This window comes from Trachemys scripta, chromosome 3 (genome assembly GCF_013100865.1).
Source record: "Trachemys scripta elegans isolate TJP31775 chromosome 3, CAS_Tse_1.0, whole genome shotgun sequence".
NCBI classification, from domain to species: Eukaryota; Metazoa; Chordata; order Testudines; family Emydidae; genus Trachemys; species Trachemys scripta.
In genome coordinates, this window is record NC_048300.1 from 92242259 (window position 1) to 92263709 (window position 21451).

The 21451-nt window shown below is 41.2% G+C and overlaps 1 protein-coding gene across 2 annotated transcripts in view; it reads left to right on the forward strand.

The window, feature by feature from the left end:
* The window catches only part of SYNE1 (spectrin repeat containing nuclear envelope protein 1), a 475430-nt gene that overhangs the window by 65033 nt on the left and 388946 nt on the right, over window positions 1-21451 (forward strand). For both annotated transcript variants that reach the window (XM_034765383.1, XM_034765382.1), the window contains exon 3: window positions 12345-12406. In XM_034765383.1, coding sequence (XP_034621274.1) covers window positions 12345-12406 — 62 coding nt within the window. The remainder of the gene's footprint in view (window positions 1-12344; window positions 12407-21451) is intronic.

Genomic DNA, 21451 nt, shown 5'->3' on the forward strand with positions numbered 1-21451 from the left:
CATTTGAGGTTGGAAATAAATCACCTGGGTCTAATTTGGATTGTGCTCTGATTTTAGAACTCTTGGAGTTAGCAATACTGCATTTACCCACTTGTTGGCAACACCCCAGACTCTGCTGCAGTAGGGACTGACCTCAGTAGCTGATGCAGACATGCTGCACACCCTGGGCAGCAAAATCAGGTCATTTTCACATTTGCATCCACTCTGCTGTTGCTGACTAGTATTACAACTATTCTGCACGCTGCAAAGGAAGCTAAGGAGAAGGGCACTCATAGATCAGAAGACTTCTTTGAGACAAAAACAACAAGGAGTCTGGTGACACCTTAAAGACTAAGGCTTGGTCTACACTACCCCCCCCAATTCGAACTAAGGTACGCAACTTCAGCTACGTGAATAACGTAGCTGAAGTCGAAGTACCTTAGTTCGAACTTACCTTGGTCCACACGCGGCAGGCAGGCTCCCCCGTCGACTCCGCGGTACTCCTCTCGCCGAGCTGGAGTACCGCAGTCGACGGCAAGCACTTCCGGGTTCGACTTATCGCGTCCAGACTAGACGCGATAAGTCGAACCCAGAACTTCGATTTCCAGCCGTCGAACTAGCTGGTAAGTGTAGCCAAGGCCTAACAGATTTATTTGGGCATAAGCCTTCGTGGGTAAAAACCTCACTTCTTCAGATGCATAGAGTGAACGTTACAGATGCAGGCATTATATACTAACACATGGAGAGCAGGGAGTTACTTCGCAAGTGGAGAACCACTGTTGACAGGGCCAATTCAATCCGGGTGGATGTAGTCCACTCCCAATAATAGATGAGGAGGTGTCAATTCCAGGAGAGGAAAAGCTGCTTCTGTAATGAGCCAGCCACTCCCAGTCCCTATTCAAGCCCAGATTAATGGTGTTAAATTTGCAAATGAATTTTAGTTCTGCTGTTTCTCTTTGAAGTCTGTTTCTGAAGTTTTTTTGTTCAATGATAGTGACTTTTAAATCTGTAATAGAATGACCAGGGAGATTGAAGTGTTCACTTACTGGCTTTTGTGTGTTACCATTCCTGATGTCCGATTTGTGTCCATTTATTATTTTGCAGAGGGACTGTCCGGTTTGGCCAATGTACATGGCAGAGGGGCATTGCTGGCACATGATGGCATATATAACATTAGTGGATGTGCAGGTGAATGAGCCCTTGATGGTGTGGCTGATGTGGTTGGGTCCTCTGATGCTGTTGCCAGAGTAGATAAGGGGACAGAGTAGGCAACGAGGTTTGCTACAGGGATAGGTTCCTGGGTTGGTGTTTCTGTGGTGTGGTGTGTAGTTGCTGGTGAGTATTTGCTTCAGGTTGGGGGGTTGTCTGTAAGCGAGGACTGGCCTACCTCCCAAGGTCTGTGAGAGTGAGGGATCATTTTCCAGGATAGGTTGTAGATCGTGGCTAATGAGCTGGAGAGGTTTTAGCTGGGGGCTGTATGTGATGGCCAGTGGTGTTCTGTTATTGTCCTGGTTGGGCCTGTCCTGTAATAGGTGATTTCTGGGTACCCATCTTGCTCTGTCAATCTGTTTCCTCACTTCCCCAGGTGGGCATTGTAGTTTTAAGAATGCTTGATAAAGATCTTGTAGGTGTTTGTCTCTGTCTGAGGGGTTGGAGCAAATTCGGTTGTATCTTAGGGCTTGGCTGTAGACAATGGATCGTGTTATGTGTCTTGGATGGAAGCTGGAGGCATGTAGGTACATATAGCGGTCAGTAGGTTTCCGGTATAAGGTGGTGTTTATGTGACCATCACTGATTTGCACTGTAGTGTCCAGGAAGTGGATCTCTTGTGTGGACTGATCCAGGCTGAGGTGATGGTGGGGTGGAAATTGTTGAAGTCCAGGTGGAATTCTTCAAGGGCCTCCTTTCCGTGGGTCCATATGATGAAGATGTCATCAATGTAGCGCAAGTAGAGGAAGGGCACTAGGGGACGAGAGCTGAGGAAGAGTTGTTCTAAGTCAGCCATAAAAATGTTGGCATACTGTGGGGCCATTCGGGTACCCATAGCAGTGCCACTGACTTGAAGGTATAAGTTGTCCCCAAATCTGAAGTGGTTGTGGGTGAGGACAAAGTCACAAAGCTCAGCCACCAGGCATGTTGTGGCCTCATCAGGGATACTGTTCCTGACAGCTTGTAGTCCATCTTCATGTGGAATATTGGTGTAAAGTACTTCTACATTCATGGTGGCCAGGATGATGTTTTCAGGAAGAACACCAATGCATTGTAGTTTCCTCAGGAAGTTGGTGGTGTCTCGAAGATAGCTGGGAGTGCTGGTAGCGCAGGGTCTGAGGAGAGAGTCCAAATAGCCAGATAATCCTGCTGTCAAAGTGCCAATGCCTGAGATGATGGGGCGTCCAGGGTTTCCGAGTTTATGGATCTTGGGTAGCAGATAGAATACCCCTGGTCGGGGTTCTGGGGGTGTGTCCATGTAGATTTATTCCCGTACTGTAGCTGGGAATTTCTTGAGCAGATGGTGTAGTTTCTTTTGGTATTCCTCAGTGGGATCAGAGGATAGTGGCCTGTAGAATGTGGTCTTGGAGAGTTGCCTGGCAGCCTCCTGTTCCTAATCCGACCTGTTCATTATGACTACAGCACCTCCTTTGTCAGTCCCTTTGATGATAATGTCAGAGTTGTTTCTGAGGCTGTGGATGGCATTGCGTTCCATACGGCTGAGGTTATGGGACAAGTGATGTTGTTTGTCCACAATTTCAGCCTGTGCATGTCTGCGGAAGCACTCTATGTAGAGGTCTAGTCTGTCATTTCGACCGTCAGGAGGAGTCCACGCAGAGTTCTTCTTCTTGTAGTGTTGGTAGGAGGGTTCGTGTGGGTCAGTGCACTGTTCAGTGGTGTGTTGAAAATATTCCTTGAGTCGGAGACGACGAAAGTAGGCTTCCAGATCACCACAGAACTGTATCGTGTTCGTGGGGATAGTGGGACAGAAAGAGAGTCCCCGAGATAGGACAGACTCTTCTGCTGGGCTAAGTGTGTGGTTGGAAAGATTTACAATGTTGTTAGATGAGTTGAGGGTACCACTGTTTACGACCATGGCTGGCCCGTGTCTGCTGACTTGGGCTTGTGGGGCTCAGGATATAGGGCAGTTTAATTGAAGTGTAAACATTCGGGCTCAATCTCGAGCCTGGGTTCTTGGGCCCTCCTCCCTTGCTAAATAATTTGTTACACCTTGTATTTATCTATGACACTCTGAGAATGTTTCCTAGCCCTGAAGAAGAGCTCAGTGTAAGCTGGAAAGTTTCTCTCTCTCAATAGAAGATTGCTGGTTCAATAGAAGATATTACCTCAGCCACCTTGTCTCTCTGATCGCCACCCATTGGCATTTATTGGCCTCCTTTCTGGCAGTCTCAACAGAGAGGCTGGGAGTTGGATGGGTATTGAAAATGAAGTACCTTGTCACCCCGAGAGGTGATCCATCTAGGTCAGGGTTGAGGCTTGCGGAGGCAGAAGCTTGTGCTGCTTCTGCTGTACCTGGACTGTGAATAATCAGAGCAATTAGGCTACTAGGGCTGCCAATCTGGCACCTTTCACAAGCACTAAATTCACTTCAAATAATCACCTCAATAGTTGATTATACTGATTTTAGCTAATAACCAGCTTTAGATTAGTGCCCTGAAAGGCGGATTAAATGCATGTAAATCTCTTGAAAACTATAGCAATGATTTTCCAATAGGAGGTTGTTTTCATTTGCAGTTTTACTCACTTCATTGCGAATAGTATGAAGGAAGGTAATATAATCTACACAGGTCCAACAATTCTCTGTGCAATATCAGGATTTCAGAGCGGAGAAAGCCTCAGGTCACCACATTGAAATGAGGATTGTTGTCTACTGATGGTCTTTATGAGTTGACTGGCCTGGATACCAAAAAGAGAAGGCTTATTGGAGCTGGTTCGAAGCTTTATTATTTTATTTTATTTTAACAGGAAAATAATCAAATACTTTTTAATGGCAGAATGTAAGAAGAAAGGGTTAAAAAGAAAAAAATACATATACATCCCAATGAATACAGGCTAGGACAATAATCATTTAGTAGAGAAAGAGGGGAGAATGAACACATGCATTTAAATCCCCAAGGAGATTAAGACAAAGGTTAATAAAGGTAATAAGAACAATAAAAGAGCTGCAGTTCACAGGGGAAATGCTGTAGGGATGAAATGCAATTATAATCAGTGAGTGGGACTAACTGTGCTCCCGTGCTACCATTAGTGGAGAGGAACAAAATGTAGCAGACCCAGGCAGGCATGCTGCAGAAGTGGGGGAGTGCTGGTTACATAGTGTGTGCCTCTCCACCCCCAACCTTTCAGAAACCCATGTGTGAGTACGCTGCAGGGACTGGCATCCACAGATGGGAACAAGAGGGACAGGTTGTAGAGAGGTCACTGTCTATAGCATCATCCCAAACCCTCAACTTGGTGCAGATTTTCACCAGAAATTAATGTTGATTCTAGTTGCATTAATTTATGTGGGTTCTCTCACAGATCAGGGGATTGTGGCAGCAGCAGTTGGTAACACAATGAGAGCACAGCTCCTGAAGGTGCTGTCATGAATCTGGGACAGGAGATAGTGTGGAAGCACAGGGCTTCTGTACAAATGGTCTGGCTTCTTCCACAGATCCCCTGAAATCTGTGTGTTCCAAGTAGCAACCCCCATTCCAGATCCATGGAGTGTGTGTGGGGGGAGGCAAGGCAAACCAGGCTCCCAGAAAGTTCTATCAGTGCGTGCAAACTAATTTGCTCCTCCTCTCTAAATGAGAATAAACTGAACCAGGGAGGATAGGTTGTTAGTTTGTAAATAAGTGCATTTCCAACTCATTTTTCTGTTACATATCCTCAGTGTACGTGAACAATTATTGTGAAGCTAGCAATAAGTTTATTTCTTGAAAAAAACTGGCAGGCACATAGTCCAGAATCTGTTTCAACATCATTTTATCCAGTTTTCTTCTTTTGTGCTGACCTCTGCAACAGTTTCCACCAGGAAGTGATTTTGACATCGCTGTAGTTTTCTTGGGAAAGTTTGTAGTATTTTAATTCTTTGGTATCCTTATAGAACAGTAAATGTGGCAAGTTGGCAGGCACAATAAGCTCTCTTGTTATGTATGCAAGGGAGCTGCATGCAGGTAGTTCTTCATCAGCACTCCTAAATTTTAGAATTCATTCCTCACCTTTGTCAGAAATAGCCCAAATATGCCAACTGTCCAGGCACGCTGCAACCCTGTCTGTTTTTGTTGGAGTTTGAGGAGGGTAGGAATATAGGATGATTGGAACAGAATTTGAGACAGAATGTCCTACTCATTCATTTATTTTTAATACTTGACTATACCTGGATTTTGTTAAGGGGTAAAGCTGATTTGGACAAGTGACTAATTTTGTACGTGATTTTAAGAGATGGCAGGGCCCCTAGAGCTTTGGATGGGCATCTTTTCTGTTTTAGAAATGGGAAAAAAATTAAAATATTTATAGCAAACTCCATACAGGCAATAATCACAACTGCCCTTGTCCTAATCAAGCCAACAACCATCGACTGCAGGGGTAGGCAACTTATGGCACGCGTGCCGAAGGCAACACGCGAGCTGATTTTCAGTGGCACTCACACTGCCCAGGTCCTGGATACCGGTCCAGGGGGCTCTGCATTTTAATTTAATTTTAAATGAAGCTTCTTAAACATTTTAAAAACCTTATTTACTTTACATACAACAATAGTTTAGTTATATATTATAGACTTATAGAAATAGACCTTCTAAAAATGTTAAAATATATTACTGGCACGCGAAACCTTAAATTAGAGTGAATAAATGAAGACTCAGCACACCACTTCTGAAAGACCTCTGATCTACTGCATATATAAACAGCTGATATACTGTACTTTTACTTTTCTGTTTCCTCAACCATGTCCACCACTTGGAGAAGGTTTCGCACTCTCCAAATAGACAAACCAGGTCTTAAAGCCAGGACTCTAATATCAGGTGATGAGGCTGTCTTACCATTTCCATTGGCACACTACGGCCTGAGAAAATGTCTTCAGTGGAGACAGATATAGCCCAAGCCCATACTGATTCAAATCCTGTTTTTTTCCCTTTACCACAAAAAAAAAAAAGGGGGGGGGGGCAAAATCCACGTGAATACATAGAGTATCTCAAAAATATTGCCTCTCCCAACATCAGTGCATGCACATTCTTGAATTTCAGTGGCTTCTGTATTGCTGTTGGTGTTGAATCTCTTTTCATCTACCTTCATTTTCTTCCTCCTATTCCCAATCATTTATTTCTGGCCTGATTGAAGCAGACAGGGTAGGCTTAGCAAGTTACAAAGCATACACTGGTTTTAGCATCGCTATCATTCTCCTATTTGTTGTGAAAGAGGCATAGTTCTGGCAAAGGCCTGTAAAAAAATAATTAAAAATACAAAAAATATAGTTGAGTCTTTCCTGGTTCCCCTTTGTCTAGTTAGTCTGAATGGGGTAATTCATGTATTCAGAGGAGTAGATGTGCAATAACTACTATGTAAGCTTAGAACATTGCTACCTTTTATAAGTAAAGAGTCCACATTGTTGCTTTGACTTGGCAAGCCTTTGTACAGCTGCTTTAAATTAAAAATTGAATTAATGGAAATGGAAATTGCCAGATAATATTGCTCACTTAAAACTTTACAGTGTCAGTGCCAAACTACTGACCAAAGGAACTTTCCTTGAGCAGTGCCATTCACATCTCTGTATGCCAATTGTTACATGTTCCCAGATGATATCTTGACATGCTGTAGCTGATTTGGCGATCTTCTGTGCAGTTGTGGCTCTCTTGACACTATTCCTAGCAGCTCTGAAATCCCCCTGGAAAATGAAAATGAAAGAAGGTTAATGAGAAACTCTTTATAGTTTTTAAGACTAAACTACAACAAAATTGAGGTTTTATGGGGAAAAGTAAGCAGTTGGAATGCTCTTTTTTGTTTCATCAGAGCAAACAATCTGTATGGTAGCCTAAGAAACTATCAAAAGATATATTTTAGAGGCCCAGCTCTATAATTTAATAGTACACATAGTTCAATGGAGCTGTGCTGCTTTGCACCAGCTAAGGATCTGGCCCATAAACTTTAGCAGAAACATTGTGTGGAAAATGTGGTGTGATCAGTGCTGCCAAACTTAAAAGTATAGATATAGGTTTTGCTTTGCTGGCTGCTTAGCTGGATATTATCCTGTGACCACATTCCACATGGGGAAAAAATTTTAAGGAACAACTGACAGTTAGGCACCTAGCTGTCATTAATTTTCAATGGGAATTAGGCACCTTCCTGCCATTTGGGCCTTTGAAAATCTCTCCATTATCTGCTAAATGTCTCATAGTGCTATTCAGTTAGCCAAAGTCTACACTCCATGTTCAAGACTAAAGGGAGTTTTGCCTGCATGAGAAGTGTAAAGTAGGGGCCATGCTGCTTAAAATAAAATAATAATAATTGATAACTGAATGGCTTTGTCCATTGGTCATTAAAATATACATGTTGCTCTTGAAGATTTCTGCAACGTATTTGCAAATGTCTAAAAATAGAAAATTATTTTTGTTCATCTTTCATAGCGTCTTATCCTTAGTTATTATAAACAAAAATAGCCAGTTACTATTGCTTTTGAGCTACCTGAAAAAGTCATTTGTTAGTGATGCATTAGGGAAAAAAAGACTTGTAAAAATATGTAAACACTTCAAGTCAAATAAAGGAAAGGTATTCTATAAAAAATTCCAGGCCTAAATTCTTTCTTTAGTCAAATCTGCATAAATTCATGGGGCTTCTCAGGCATAACTGCAGACAGAATTTGAAACGCCAAATGTAATTTATTAAAGTGAATTTTTAAATCTAATGTATATGTAAGATACATTAGATAAAACAGCACACACAAAGTGGACAAATTTTATCCTCTTCAAAATTATATGCTATTATATTGCTAGAATAAACAGAATGTGCATCGCATTTACATATGCTCCAGATGTTATTGGTCATAACTACACCTCTACCCCGTTATAACGTGACCCGATATAACACGAATTCGGATATAACGCGGTAAAGCAGTGCTCTGGGGGCGGGGGCAGGGATGCACACTCCAGCGGGTCAAAGCAAGTTCGATATTATGCGGTTTCACCTATAACACGGTAAGATTTTTTAGCTCCCGAGGACAACGTTATTTCGGGGTAGAGGTGTATATTTATTTTAGTACAGCAAAATAAAGTCTATTTCAAACCTACACACCTCAGATTTTTTGCTTTATGAACTAGGAAATACTGCATATTTTCACATTTTTCAGCACGTAGAATGCTTCCTCAAATACACTACAAAATTCTGTGCTTCACTAGATATATTTCATATTCACTATAAAATAGTTCTAATACATTATTAAAAGCTAACTGGCCTATATGTCTCTTCAGATTCATTACTGATTATCTCTTCCAGTTCAGTACTTCAGATACAAGCTGAAGGACATCCATGTCTGAACATACAGTGTGACAAGATGAATCCAAGTGGTTGTTTTTAAAAGCTACATACATATTTGCATGTCAAGCAATAACAGAATATTTTATTCAGTGTTTTTAAGCTTACTGTACATTATATTACTATCAAAGTTCTGGTCAGAAGATTGAATTGCTTTTTACAGCCACACAGCCTGCTGCTTTAGGTTCTCAGCATTACACTTGGGTTGTCCCAATCCCTGGATAAATTATTCAGGCTCTTGACATCACAGATTTCTACTAGCCGATTGGCTGGGGCTTACAAAATAAAATCTTTCCTCGGGAAAACAGTTAGGAGGAATGATGGCAGTGAGACCAGCAGGGTTGTTACTCAGAACACAGCTGGCTTTGTCGGGTAATATGAAAAAATATGTGAAAGATGCTATAAAAAACCTGCATTAATGTGATCCCACTTTAAATGGGAAATGGTAGAGGGATTTATGCAAGAGGCATTCATTTTTGGTAAAGGAAATAATATGATCTTTCCTGAAAAATTACCTCTTAGCTCAAGTCTAAATAACCGAGGCTTACTATATAAAACGCAAAAGTAGCAGCAGCAGCAACAGCAGCAATGGCTCGTTACAAAGATGCTAGTGGCAAAAAGGTTACGTCGTTAAATTTGGTGACCGGATTCTTTCAATACCAGCTGGGTAAGTGGTGCAATTTGAAGCACTGACACCCCTTGCAAGTGGGGTAAGCAATGGCATACAGGGTGTAAAAATTGTAAAGTGTTTGTGTCTTGTGATCTTGGAGAAACGTGAAATCTAAGGAGAATTCAAATTATCTTAACAATGGAAAGAACTGCCCTCCTCTCCATGGAAATTGTAAAAAGTACATGCTAAATTCCCATGGTATTTGTAAAAATCAAACTACTTTTCTATTTTACTTGTATCTTGGATCTCTAAATGGTGTAATTCAGTCTATTTATTTTACACTTTTAAAGAATAAGTACTAAAAAGTAGGAAACTATTGAAAATAGTAATTTTACAGATTGTAAGGTATATGAATCAACAGATTTTGCTTTGGGATTGGTCACATTAAAGAATATTTCTCTTATCTGCTGATCTAAACTGACTATGCCTACCATAGGTCAGCTACTAGTAGCTAGGAGTTTAGCCTGATTTTCACCTGATTTTCAGTATGTTGTCAGAAGGGCAGTCAATAAACCCTGTGGGTGTTCTGACTAGGGAGTTTTCCAAGATTTCATGAGCAGGCCAGAATTGATTATTTTTCCCTTTTGTTTTATTTCTTTGATCTGAAAGTTGAATTCGAATTGCCCAGTTCTCATCTCTGGTCTGACATACTATTGATTTAAATGGAGTTACTCCTAATAAACAGGGGTGTAAATGAAATAGCAATCAGGGATTAATTTTCCTCTAAAATACCCTTGGGCGGGCCACAGCTGGCTTGGGCTTGCTGGGCTTGGGCTGGGCAGCTAAAAATCTCTGTGCTGATGGTTGGGCTGGAGTCCGAACTCTGGGATCCTCCACCCTCCAGCCCAGAGCTCAGGCTCCAGCCTGAGCCTGCACATCTGCACAGCTCAAGACCCACGATCCCGAGTAAGCTGACCTGGACCAGTCATGGGGTTTTTATCCTTGTGTAGACGTAGCCTCTGTGTCTCAGACCCAATTCCTAATCAGGTTGAAGTGTACTTTTCTCTGCAAGTAGTTCCACTAAAATTAATGAGGCTACTTACATGAGCAAATGCTCATCGATTTCGAATTTGGCCTTTATGACTTACTGCACATCACACGTGAAATACCCTGTTTACATTGGTTACCAAAAGAAACACTCCTGAATATAGTCTTGTTGCACACGTAACTAAAAACTATTTATTTTGTTTTCATCTAGGATCATTTTTATATGTGTTATGGTCAGTTAGATTTGAAATATTTTATGGTAACAATTTTACTATTGCATGACAATATTCCTTTTTCTAAGATGTACAGATTTACAAATTATATATAACTTTATAACTGCAACTCTGTGTCAGGGCAGCTGCAGTTGTTGCACTTTAAAAATTCATTCAATTTTGAGAGATCCCCTACCAGTTTGGATGATATTCCTTATACCTATATAAAAGGAAATACCAGTGGAACCAATAGAGTCTCTAAAAGCTGAATAAACTTAACAAGGGAAAACTGGATCAGACTCACCAACCATAGCAAAGATTGACAAAATTAAGACTGTAAAAATAATTTGCAAGTTTCAAATTATTTCCGCTGGTCCAGTTCATAGCTCCTGAAATGTACAGTAGAGGCTAAATACTATAATTATAAAAAGTTCACCACTTTTATTCATGGTGAACTCATCTCACTAGTATATGTAATGCCATTTCATCAATGTATTTTTCCCTCTTTTACTGTCCTTCCTTGTGTATATGCTAACCATTTAAAATATCTGCCCTGCTATTTGTAAAAAATACCCCCTTCATACTGTGACAGTCCATACTATTACTCACCACTTTGACAAGATTATGCTAAATTTTGTACAAAGTATGCCTTGTGGTGTATCATTTGAAAACTCATAATCTGTTGATCATTATTGTCCTGATAAAATATGTGTATCAACATTGTATGTAAAGTTATAAGTTTCTACTTTATAACATTGCTGTAACACATTCCAGAGTTAGAAAGGCAGTGTTAGTGGGAAGGTAGGGATAGTGATAGTATTGTCAGAGTACTTGGTAGTATGACCACAATGAAAATGGAAATGAGGGGGCATTTTATTAATAATGTCATTTAACACTTTTCGTCTCTCAATCTCAAAGCACATTAGAAAGATGATTAAGCATTATTTCCTACCATTTTTACAGATCAAGAGAGCTCACATGACTTTATCAAGATGACACCACAAGTCAGTAGCAGAGGCAGGAATAGAATCCAGGTTTTATGGCTCTAGACCTGTGTCATCTGGTGAACCACAGTGCATCCTTATTGAAAGAAAGAACTTCAGCTAGCTTTGGATTTTCTATAGTGTAGGACAGCAATGTTCAAAACTATTCAGTGGTAATAAAAAAAAATCACATTATTGGTGAAACAGGTAGTTCTTTAAAAAAAATAACTTTATGCATTTGACCCCAGTGGTGTAAAATTATTTCCTGTACCAAAATTCACTCACCACAAGAGCAGGGGTGGACCTTCAGGGAGCCAGTTATGACTCTCTGAGTCTCTGCTTTTTACAGCTGTAACCTCAGCATAGGTTAGAACAGTTAGTTCAGAAACTCTTTTCACCTGTATCAGCTATCAGCAACCTGCAAGGGACTGGCTGAGAATTGGCAGAGCTCATTGTAATGCCAGACATGCCCCATAAACCAGTGCAAGGAGCAAGAGTGCTGTAGAAACTGGATATGCCAGCAGCTCCTGCTTGCTACAGTGCATTGTAAACTGGTCAGATATTGGCAGTGTCCCAAAAAGTTAGGCATCTAAATCCATAGTTGGTCACCTAAATAAAAGTGGCCTGATTTTTAGAGATGCAGAATGCAGTGGAGGTTGTGAGTGTTCAGCACCTTGAAAAATCAGGCCACTTTTTTCAGTGCCTAAACACAGATTTAGGAGTCTAACTTAGGCACTTCCATGTGTACTATCTTTCAAAACACAAAGAAAGTATAATACTTAAACATTGTTGTGAAGCACTGCTAATAAACAACTGTCAGGACATTACTGGGAGAATATACAATTTTTTATTACAGGCAAAATTAACAGATTTACAAGAAAAGGTGACATTTGTGGAGCTGTTGCATGATATGTAATGAATATTGTTCCCCACATCGTGTAACTCCCTGGTGAGCTTTAGCAATGTCTAATCGCATGGGTTCCATTTTTTTTCCAGATGAGCAAGAGGCAGTGCAAAAGAGGACTTTCACAAAATGGATCAACACTCATCTGGCCAAGGTAATAAACATCTTGGAAAGATCTTTTTTTTTAACTCAAATCCTGCTCTGCAGTTAACTAGGCACTGGAGGGTGTAAGGCAATGGAACCTCTGCAGTTCTGCTGATTGGGATAGAAGTAGGTTGCAGAGACCCCTCAAAATGGGATCCACATTACTTGTATGTTATAGAGGTTTAATCTGTTTCAAGATGACAATGGTTTTGGGATCTGTGGCATGGCCAGTAGAATCACAACTGCTCAGCTTCACTGGCCAAAACCCAGGGCTGGCGCAACCCATTAGGCGACCTAGGCGGTCACCTAGGGCGCTAACATTTGGGGGGCGGCAATCGCAGCGGCCAGATCTTCGGCTGTCCCGGTCGTCGTCGGTATTTCGGGGGCAGGACCTTCCGCCGCCTCTGTTGGGAGCGGCATTTCGGGGGCGGGACCTTCCGCCGCCTAGGGTGGCAAAAAAGCTGGCGGTGCTCCTGCCAAAACCCCTTGCCTGGGAAAAAAGGGTAGCACAGCAGCTGCTACTACAGTCAGTAGGAAGTAATGTGTGACTGCCTTGTACAAAACAGGACATTATGCAAGCTGAGCAGCGTTGCTACTATCACTCAAAGTATAGTAGGATAAAGCTTGACCCAGCTGCTCCTTAGGTGCTCAGTCTCATAGGGTATGTCTACACAGCAAAGAAAAATCTGCAGCTGGCCCGTGCCAGCTGACTCAGACTCAGGCTGCAGGGCTGTTTCATTGCTGAATAGACTTCCTGGCTCGGGCTGGAGCCTGGGCTCTAGGACCCTGCTCCAGCACACAGCTGTATCTGTGATTATCAATTAAATCGGTAAATTACAATATTTAAATACAGGCAGTGCATTTTGAAGGTCATATTTTCTAAGTCATGTATCTAAAAGCCTGGAGAGATGTTTTACTCTATAGAATGCACTGGTTAATACATTCTCAAAAATGTCCAGGCTGAAAGGTATATTCAATTCTAAATATTCTAGATAATCAAATACATCCATCTGATATGGCCTACTGCGTTACTTTAATGGATCAACAAAGCTTACTTGCATCATAGAGGAAAAAATAAGAAAACCCCCCATATGAAATGAATTGACTTGGCTTTGCAGAATTCAGCTGCAAGAGCAAGGGCATTTTTAAACCATCCTGGTTCTGAGTGCTCAGGATTTGGAGTAGGAATGAGCTTCATCTCCCCAACCCTCCTGTAATAGCAGAGCATAGGCCATGATTAAGCAGAGCACTTAAGCACATGCTGAAGTCACATTTATTTCAATTGGATTTCAGGGGGACTTCAGCATGAGCTTAAGTGCTTAGATGAATCAGGCCATAAAGATTTGCTGGAGGGGGAAAAACTCACCTCTTTCTTTGGGATTCTTCTATTTTTGAGACAAACTTATTAATTATTATTCATTGCTAACAGTTGATCATTTCCATTAGGGATGTAAATACAATTTTTAAAAGTACCCATCTAAACTATTAAAATTATATTGGTTAACAGTTTAATCGTTAACAAGTTCAGCCATCTGCAACCGGAGAAGGCTGTTTGCACATGAGTGGTGTGTGCGTGCGAGGTGCCGGGAGCCAGGGCAGAGGTGGGGAGTGGGATGGGTGCATGGGAGAGGTGGCGGCCGGGGGGGGTGGGGGGGAAGCATGTTGCAGAACTCGGGTGGCCGCCACCAAGTGGGTGGAAGTTGGCAGGGACTTGGGGGCCCAGTAGCAGACTCTATTAGGGCAGGAACATCCTGCCTGGCACATGTCCCTGCAGTGACCACCGCCGCCTCCCCCAGGTATCAGCAGAGGAGAAGGAGCTGCTGGAAGCAGGGGGAACCCAGAGGCACCTGATTTACCGATCTGTTTTAAACGTTAACTGCAGTATATTAACAGCAAGACTAATACTTACTGGTTATCTGTTTAACCATTAATATTTTAATATTTTACATCCCTAATCTCTACAGGCCCACAAGTGTTTGTCTGTCCCTTAACAGGATTAGTTTACGAAGTTTAGTTTCAGAAAAACAGAAGGAATATGCTGAATATTCTATTGAGTGTTAAAGTGTTATCACACTAGTCACAAACATGATTTTGAATAGTGTAAAAAATGTGTACGTCAACTTCTTCATACTTTGTAGTATCTGCTGATGAGATTTCTAAACCCCTGGAATGCACCCATACTCTTGATATATAGGGAAAGAAAGTAAAGACTCCTATGTGTAGATTGTCTAACACTTCCCACATAAAAAATTCTTGTGACCTTTACTTGAGCTACTCTCACACTTCTGTTGTTTTCAGTAGACCATTGACATTTGGCAGGGGAAAGCCCTGGAGATACATCTTTCTTTTTCCCCATGAAATTCCATTCAGGTTTGGTGAAGATATAAACTTTTAAATTTTGTCCATCTGCCAGAATAATAGCCAATCTTGACCATTCCAAAGTATTGGGGTCATGCCTCCACCATAGAAACTGCTCATGGTATCCTGGGAACAGCCAGAGCAGCTGTAGTGAGGGGATGGGGAGCAGCCAGGCCCCATTCCACTAGACCATCACAGCCCAAACACATGGTCCATGCCAGAGGTTCTCAACCAGGAGTCCAGGGTCCTCTGAGGGGCCGCAAGCAGGTTTCAGGGGGTCTGCCAAACAGGACCACTGTTAGACTTGCTGGGGACCAGGGCAGAAAGCCAAATTCCCACTGCATGGGGCTGAAGCCTGGGGCCCTGAGCAACTTAGCTTCATGGTGCCCCTTGTGGCATGGGGCCCTGTACAACTGCCCTGCTTGCTATCCCTTAACCCCAGCCCTGGCTTTTATATGCAGAAAAGCAGTTCTTGTGGCACAGGTGGGCTGTGGAGTTTTTATAGCATGTTTGGGGGGCCTCAGAAAGAAAAAGGTTGAGAACCCCTGGCCCATGCAATCTTAGTTCTGCATTCTTGTTTGTATGTATTAGGATACGGTTTGAATTGCACGATCACATACTGTTTTTTCCCTGCCTCATTCAGTGGAGAGGATGGACACACAAATAGGAAGAATTAACGTTTCAAGGGCAACTGTAAATCTGACATTTTCTAACTTTCAAGTGTTTGACTTCTAAACCTACATAACATTGTTAACATAATTTTTGTATGTAATATATTTAAAGCATTCACTACTAGCTAAATACTACATTTACCGTTAATTAAAACCAACTACCTCGAGGTTGTAAGCTTACAGTCTTTGGCAGAGAATATAGCTCGCTATAAAGCTCATAAAGAAATTCAAAGTGAAACCTGGCCCCACTGAAATCAGTGAGAGTTTTGCTATTTACTTCAGTGGGGCCTGGATTACATCTTTAGTGTTTTTAGCCTTTTCATTTTCAGAAACTGGCCTCTTGTTATCTCATGTTATATTTTGCCTTCTATTGAGTTAATAATCTTTTTCTGAAACTTGGGAAGTTAGCCTTTAAAAGGAGATTGTTTTTTAGATGTCAAAGTAAATAAATTTGGAGTGCAAATAGTATAAAACTCATCACATTTATTGCCTAAGAATTGTTTTTTATAATGATGGTTGTTCAATAAGCAAGCTTCATTCCGTATTACCCTGTTCCTCTCCTGAGAAACCTGTCTTGCTTGTTGTGACATACTATAGTTCTCAGAAGTCTTGATTTAGCATCTGATCGATACTTGTCTTTTTATATCCCTCACATGTAAAGCACAATCCAGTTCTAACTAGGTTTCATAGGAGGCAATATTATTTTGAGGTTGTAGATAGGGAACTTTCCTGATAATGGACTTATAATAAGTACTTAAATTTAAAATACATTGATTGTTCTTCATAGGTAAACATGATTTTGATATGAGGTTTATCAAGAAAATAGCAAAAATATCATGCTGTGAAACAAAATGTTTTTATTTCCTTTCTTCTAAGAAATCACACATCATTTTAGGTATTCTGGCATCATGTGAATATATTTAATAACTGATTAGAAACATTTTATAGCAAATTCCAGATGATTTCTAGGACAGAAATATTTTTACAGAGATTTGAATGCTGTACTAAAACTGTAAATGCCAAGTTTTAAAGTGCTGGACAATGAAAATCTGATAAAGATCTTGGTATGAGCAATGTTAACTTTCGTGATAATCTGCATTCAACAAGTAATATATGCAGAAATCTATTTTTCTGTTTAAAGTGAATTTAGTACCAGTTGTACTTGCAGCCCTACAGTACTAAAGATGTTGTACTTGCAGCCCTACAGTCTGATTTCCTCTGTCCCAGAAAGAACAACTTTTGCTTTAGGATGAAATGGTAGTTCAGCCTCCATACCAATTCATTTTGTGACCTCTGCTGCGACCTTTTGAGAGGAGACTCAAAGAGCTTGCTTTGTTTTGCCTAACCAAATGAAGGCTGAGGGGAGATACGACTGCTTCCTTTAAATACATCAGAGGGGTAAACAGCAGGGAAGGAGAGGAGTTATTTAAGCTAAGCACCAGTGTTGACACAAGAACAAATGGATATAAACCGTCCATCAACAAATTTAGGCTTGAAATTAGGCATAGGTTTCTAACCATCAGAAGAGTGAAGTTCTGGAACAGCCTTCTAAGGGTAGCAGTAGGGACAAAAAACCTAACTGGCTTCAAGACTGAGCTTGATAAGTTTATGGAGAGGATGGTATATTGAAACTGCCTACAATGGCATGTGGCTCCTCTGTAACTGCTATAGCAAATATCCCCAGCAGCTGGAGATGGGACACTAAATGGTGTCCCATCTCCAGCTGCTGGGGATATTTGCTATAGCAGTTACAGAGGAGCCACATGCCATTGTAGGCAGTTTCAATATACCATCCTCTCCATAAACTTATCAAGCTCAGTCTTGAAGCCAGTTAGGTTTTTTGTCCCTACTGCTACCCTTAGAAGGCTGTTCCAGAACTTCACTCTTCTGATGGTTAGAAACCTATGCCTAATTTCAAGCCTAAATTTGTTGATGGACGGTTTATATCCATTTGTTCTTGTGTCAACACTGGTGCTTAGCTTAAATAACTCCTCTCCTTCCCTGCTGTTTACCCCTCTGATGTATTTAAAGGAAGCAGTCGTATCTCCCCTCAGCCTTCATTTGGTTAGGCAAAACAAAGCAAGCTCTTTGAGTCTCCTCTCAAAAGGTCGCAGCAGAGGTCACAAAATGAATTGGTATGGAGGCTGAACTACCATTNGTGTCCCATCTCCAGCTGCTGGGGATATTTGCTATAGCAGTTACAGAGGAGCCACATGCCATTGTAGGCAGTTAGGGCTCTGAGTTACCAGGTGTCTGGCTGGTGGGTTTTTCCAACATGCTCAGGGTCTAAGTGATCGCCATATTTGGGGTCAGGAAGGAATTTTTCCCCAGGTCAGACTGCCAGAGTCCCTGGGGTTTTTCACCTTCCTCTGCAGCATGTGGCATAGGTCACTTTCAGGTTTAAACTAGTTTAAATGGTGGATTCTCTGTAGCTTGATTTGAGGACTTTAGTAACTCAGCCAGAGGTTATGGATCTATTGTAGGAGTGGCTGGGTGAGGTTCTGTAGCCTGCAGTGTGCAGGAGGTCAGACTAGATAATCATGATGGTCTCTTCTGGCCTTAAAGTCTATAAGTCTATGAGACCTGCAACAAGATGCCTATTACGATATGGGCACTAAGAACTGGACTGATATTTTCACCTTATTCCACATTGCTCACCAAACAGCCATTACATGGTAATGACTTTCTGACACTATCAGCATGGCTCAGAATCAAACTTGGATCCAAAGATGGAAGGCTTCATATTCCATTACCAGTCCCCTAGGCAGGTACTTTTGAAAACAGGTGTGTCCAGAATCCTGGTTGGATAGTCATGGTCATGGTAAGGTCCATAGTTCTGTAACAATAGGTCTTCAGCTGGCCTGTATATTGGAGGGCAGCATCCCTTCCACTAAAAAACACCCTAGTTTCATTCTGCCGCCTCAGCTGCAGGCAGAGTTTATGCCTAGGTCCAGTGGTTCCTCCCTTTAGGCTGAGGGGAGGGTCCTTTAGATGTGAGTGGGGCCAAACCCTCCCATCCCTGGAACCTCAATAAGTGCAGGCAGCGTTCACTAAAACATCCCTGTATGGTGAACAAAGAAACATGTCCCTGTTTCTCAACAAAATAAACTGCCCTCATCTAAATTGTTAGCTGTGCTTCAGGGCTGCACTGGGCTTAGAGGACTTCCACTTTATTCTCCCCTCTATTTTATTTCTCTGTTGAGGTACTGCAGCAGCTGAAACCTCTGGATTCTCAGGGAGTGGCAGGCAAGGACAAGGAGAACAGGAGAGAGAGAAGTTTTCAAACCCCGAAATTATATGGTGGCAGTAAAAAAGGGACACAACACCCCAAATTTCATATTTCATTGGTAGGGAGAGGGGAGAAGAAGGTGACAACAGAGAGAGAGGAATGAAGAGAAGGATTTTATACAACTCCTCCCTCCCCAAAACCTTAAAAAAGACTGAAAATGATGCAAAATTCATGTACAGGAAAAACACCAAAAAGCATTGCCAGAAGGCGGTATGGCCAGGCCAAGTATGTGATGTGCTGCTTCTGCTCCACTTGTGAGCATCCTTGGGAGCATCCACCATAATTTAAAAACATGGAAGTGGTATCACTTCCTGACCACTCTTGGAGTGAATGCCGCATGGGGCTAGGCTGATTCAGGGATGTGTGATTTACCATTGCTATGTTCAGTGACTGGTCCTGTAGTGTTGCTGTAAGTTTAATTGGTTTGCCTCCTGTTGCTCTCAATAAATGCCTGCTTAGCATTTTCATGATACATCAGATTGATACCTTCTGCCTTTTTTTGGATGTGTACTACAAAGTTTCACCATAACTGATTTCTGCCTTGTATCCTGGATTATAAGCAACTGATAGCTCTGCTGATCCAGAAAAGTTGCTTAGGGCTAGTTCCTTGTTAATAAAAACAATGAGGAGTCCGGTGGCACCTTAAAGACTAACAGATTTATTTGGGCATAAACTTTCGTGGGTAAAAAACCCACTTCTTCAGATGCATGGAGGCTGAAAAAGTGGGTTTTTTACCCATGAAAGCTTATGCCCAAATAAATCTGTTAGTCTTTAAAGTGCCACCGGACTCCTCATTGTTTTTGTGGATACGGATTAACACAGCTACCACTCTGATACTTGGTTCCTTTTTAATTTCTCTTTGGAGAGGAGAGTTAGAATATGGTGACCTCAAAGAAGATACTTGTGGCCAGATTCTACAATACTACTGTGGCTGGGCAGATCTGCATCCCCCTTTCTGCCTCCCTAATTTACTAAATCCTTTCTGCTCCCCTAACCCAGCAAGCCACCTTCTGCTATGCCCGTTGAGCATCAAATCTGTTCTGTCCTTCTGTCAGGTGTACCATTCGCAGACTGGTCCAAGGATTTTTCTTTAAATGTTGGCAACTGTTATTTTGGACACAAGCTCCCACTGAAATGTAATCTACTCTGTTTGTCTAATCTAATCTTATTTTAGTGTGGTTTAGTCTAATCTTATTTTATCAAGTGTGTCTAATCTATAACAGGTCGATCACCTTGGTAAGTGAGGATTGAATATGAGTGGTATCTGAGTCCTTAATAAATCTCCATGAAATGTAAGGTTTTTTGTGTGCTTTGTGTAATGTAACAGTTGATCAATGTAAGGTTAGGTTTATTTTTAGTTATGAAATCATAAGTGAATGAATGTATCTTTAAATTTATAGAATTTAGGTTTATACAAAGTTATAAATAAAAGTAAAAAGGGGAATGGATATCTCCATGGATTGTTAATGAGATATGGAATTGCTTTACCTTTAGTTTACTTATTTGATTCTAGCTCAAGATGAACATCACTGAAACACTCACAATAGATAAAAAATAGATACAAAATATGCTGAAAATATTTTCAGTATACAATGCATATTTAAAATCTCCAGTCAGTCAAAAGTTACTAACTAAAAAGCTTGAGATAATTTCAAATTTAAGGCTACAATCCTGTGAAAACATACCTGCTTAACTTTGTGCATGAGAAAACCCACGAAGACAGTGGAACTACTCATATTCATAAAATTAGGCATATGCCTGATTGCACAGGATTGGGGGTTGGGCCTTAAAATCAAATTGTTTGAATGTACTCCAAAGTTTTTGGAGTTAGGTTATTTATCTCTGTCCAGAGCAGGCGTAAAAATAAATCTGAAATAATTTGAGAAAGCTGCCTGTTCCTGATTTTGATGAATTTATCTAAGGCCTGAGTTTAACAGCACTGCAAAGTTAAATTGAAATATTTGCAACACTGATTTAGTACAGCAGTTCTGGACAGCAGTTACTCAAGAGTTTTCCATTTCAGTGTTTGTTCTGAATTTTTAGATAAGCCTTGAGTGATTAAAGAAGAGGAAATAATGATGTTCACTGTCAGAAAAAACAAAAGACCTATCTTTTTCTGCTAGTGTTATCATTGGCAGAAGGTGATTGAAAATAGTAATTTCAAAGCTTTAGAAAAGGCAATAAACTAGACACAAGCTTAACCAGTCAGGAAATGTCAGCTTTCCTTCGAGTGTTTGTCTTTATGCACATTCCAGTGACAGTGTGCATGTGTCTCATGAGCCAGAAGTTGGAGTCTTTTTGGCCAGCAGTACCCGTAGGGCACTCATGCACTCTTTCAGTCCTCATGCTCTGTAGCGAGATCATATAAGAGTGAGGTTTGCCAGCTAGTTCCTCTCGCTTCCTCATGGCTTAGAGATGGAACCCTGACTGTCTGAGATACTGCCAGCCTTTCTAGTATAGTTGATAGCTTATTACTTTTGCAGTTTAGTTCATAGTTAACCAGTAATTATAGTTGTTCAGTTGCTTTTAGTCTTAGAGTTTTATTTGTCGCTGGTATGGCGTCGTCTGGTTCTCCCAGATTCAAACATTATCCTTCATGTGAAGGAATTATCCTAACCTCAGATGGACACTCAGAGTTCCTTTGTTGTTTGGGAGAATCACACTTTCCCAATAAATGTGCAATTTGTAAGTCCTTCAGCTCCTATGTTAGGAAGCACTTGAAGGCCCACCTTCAGGT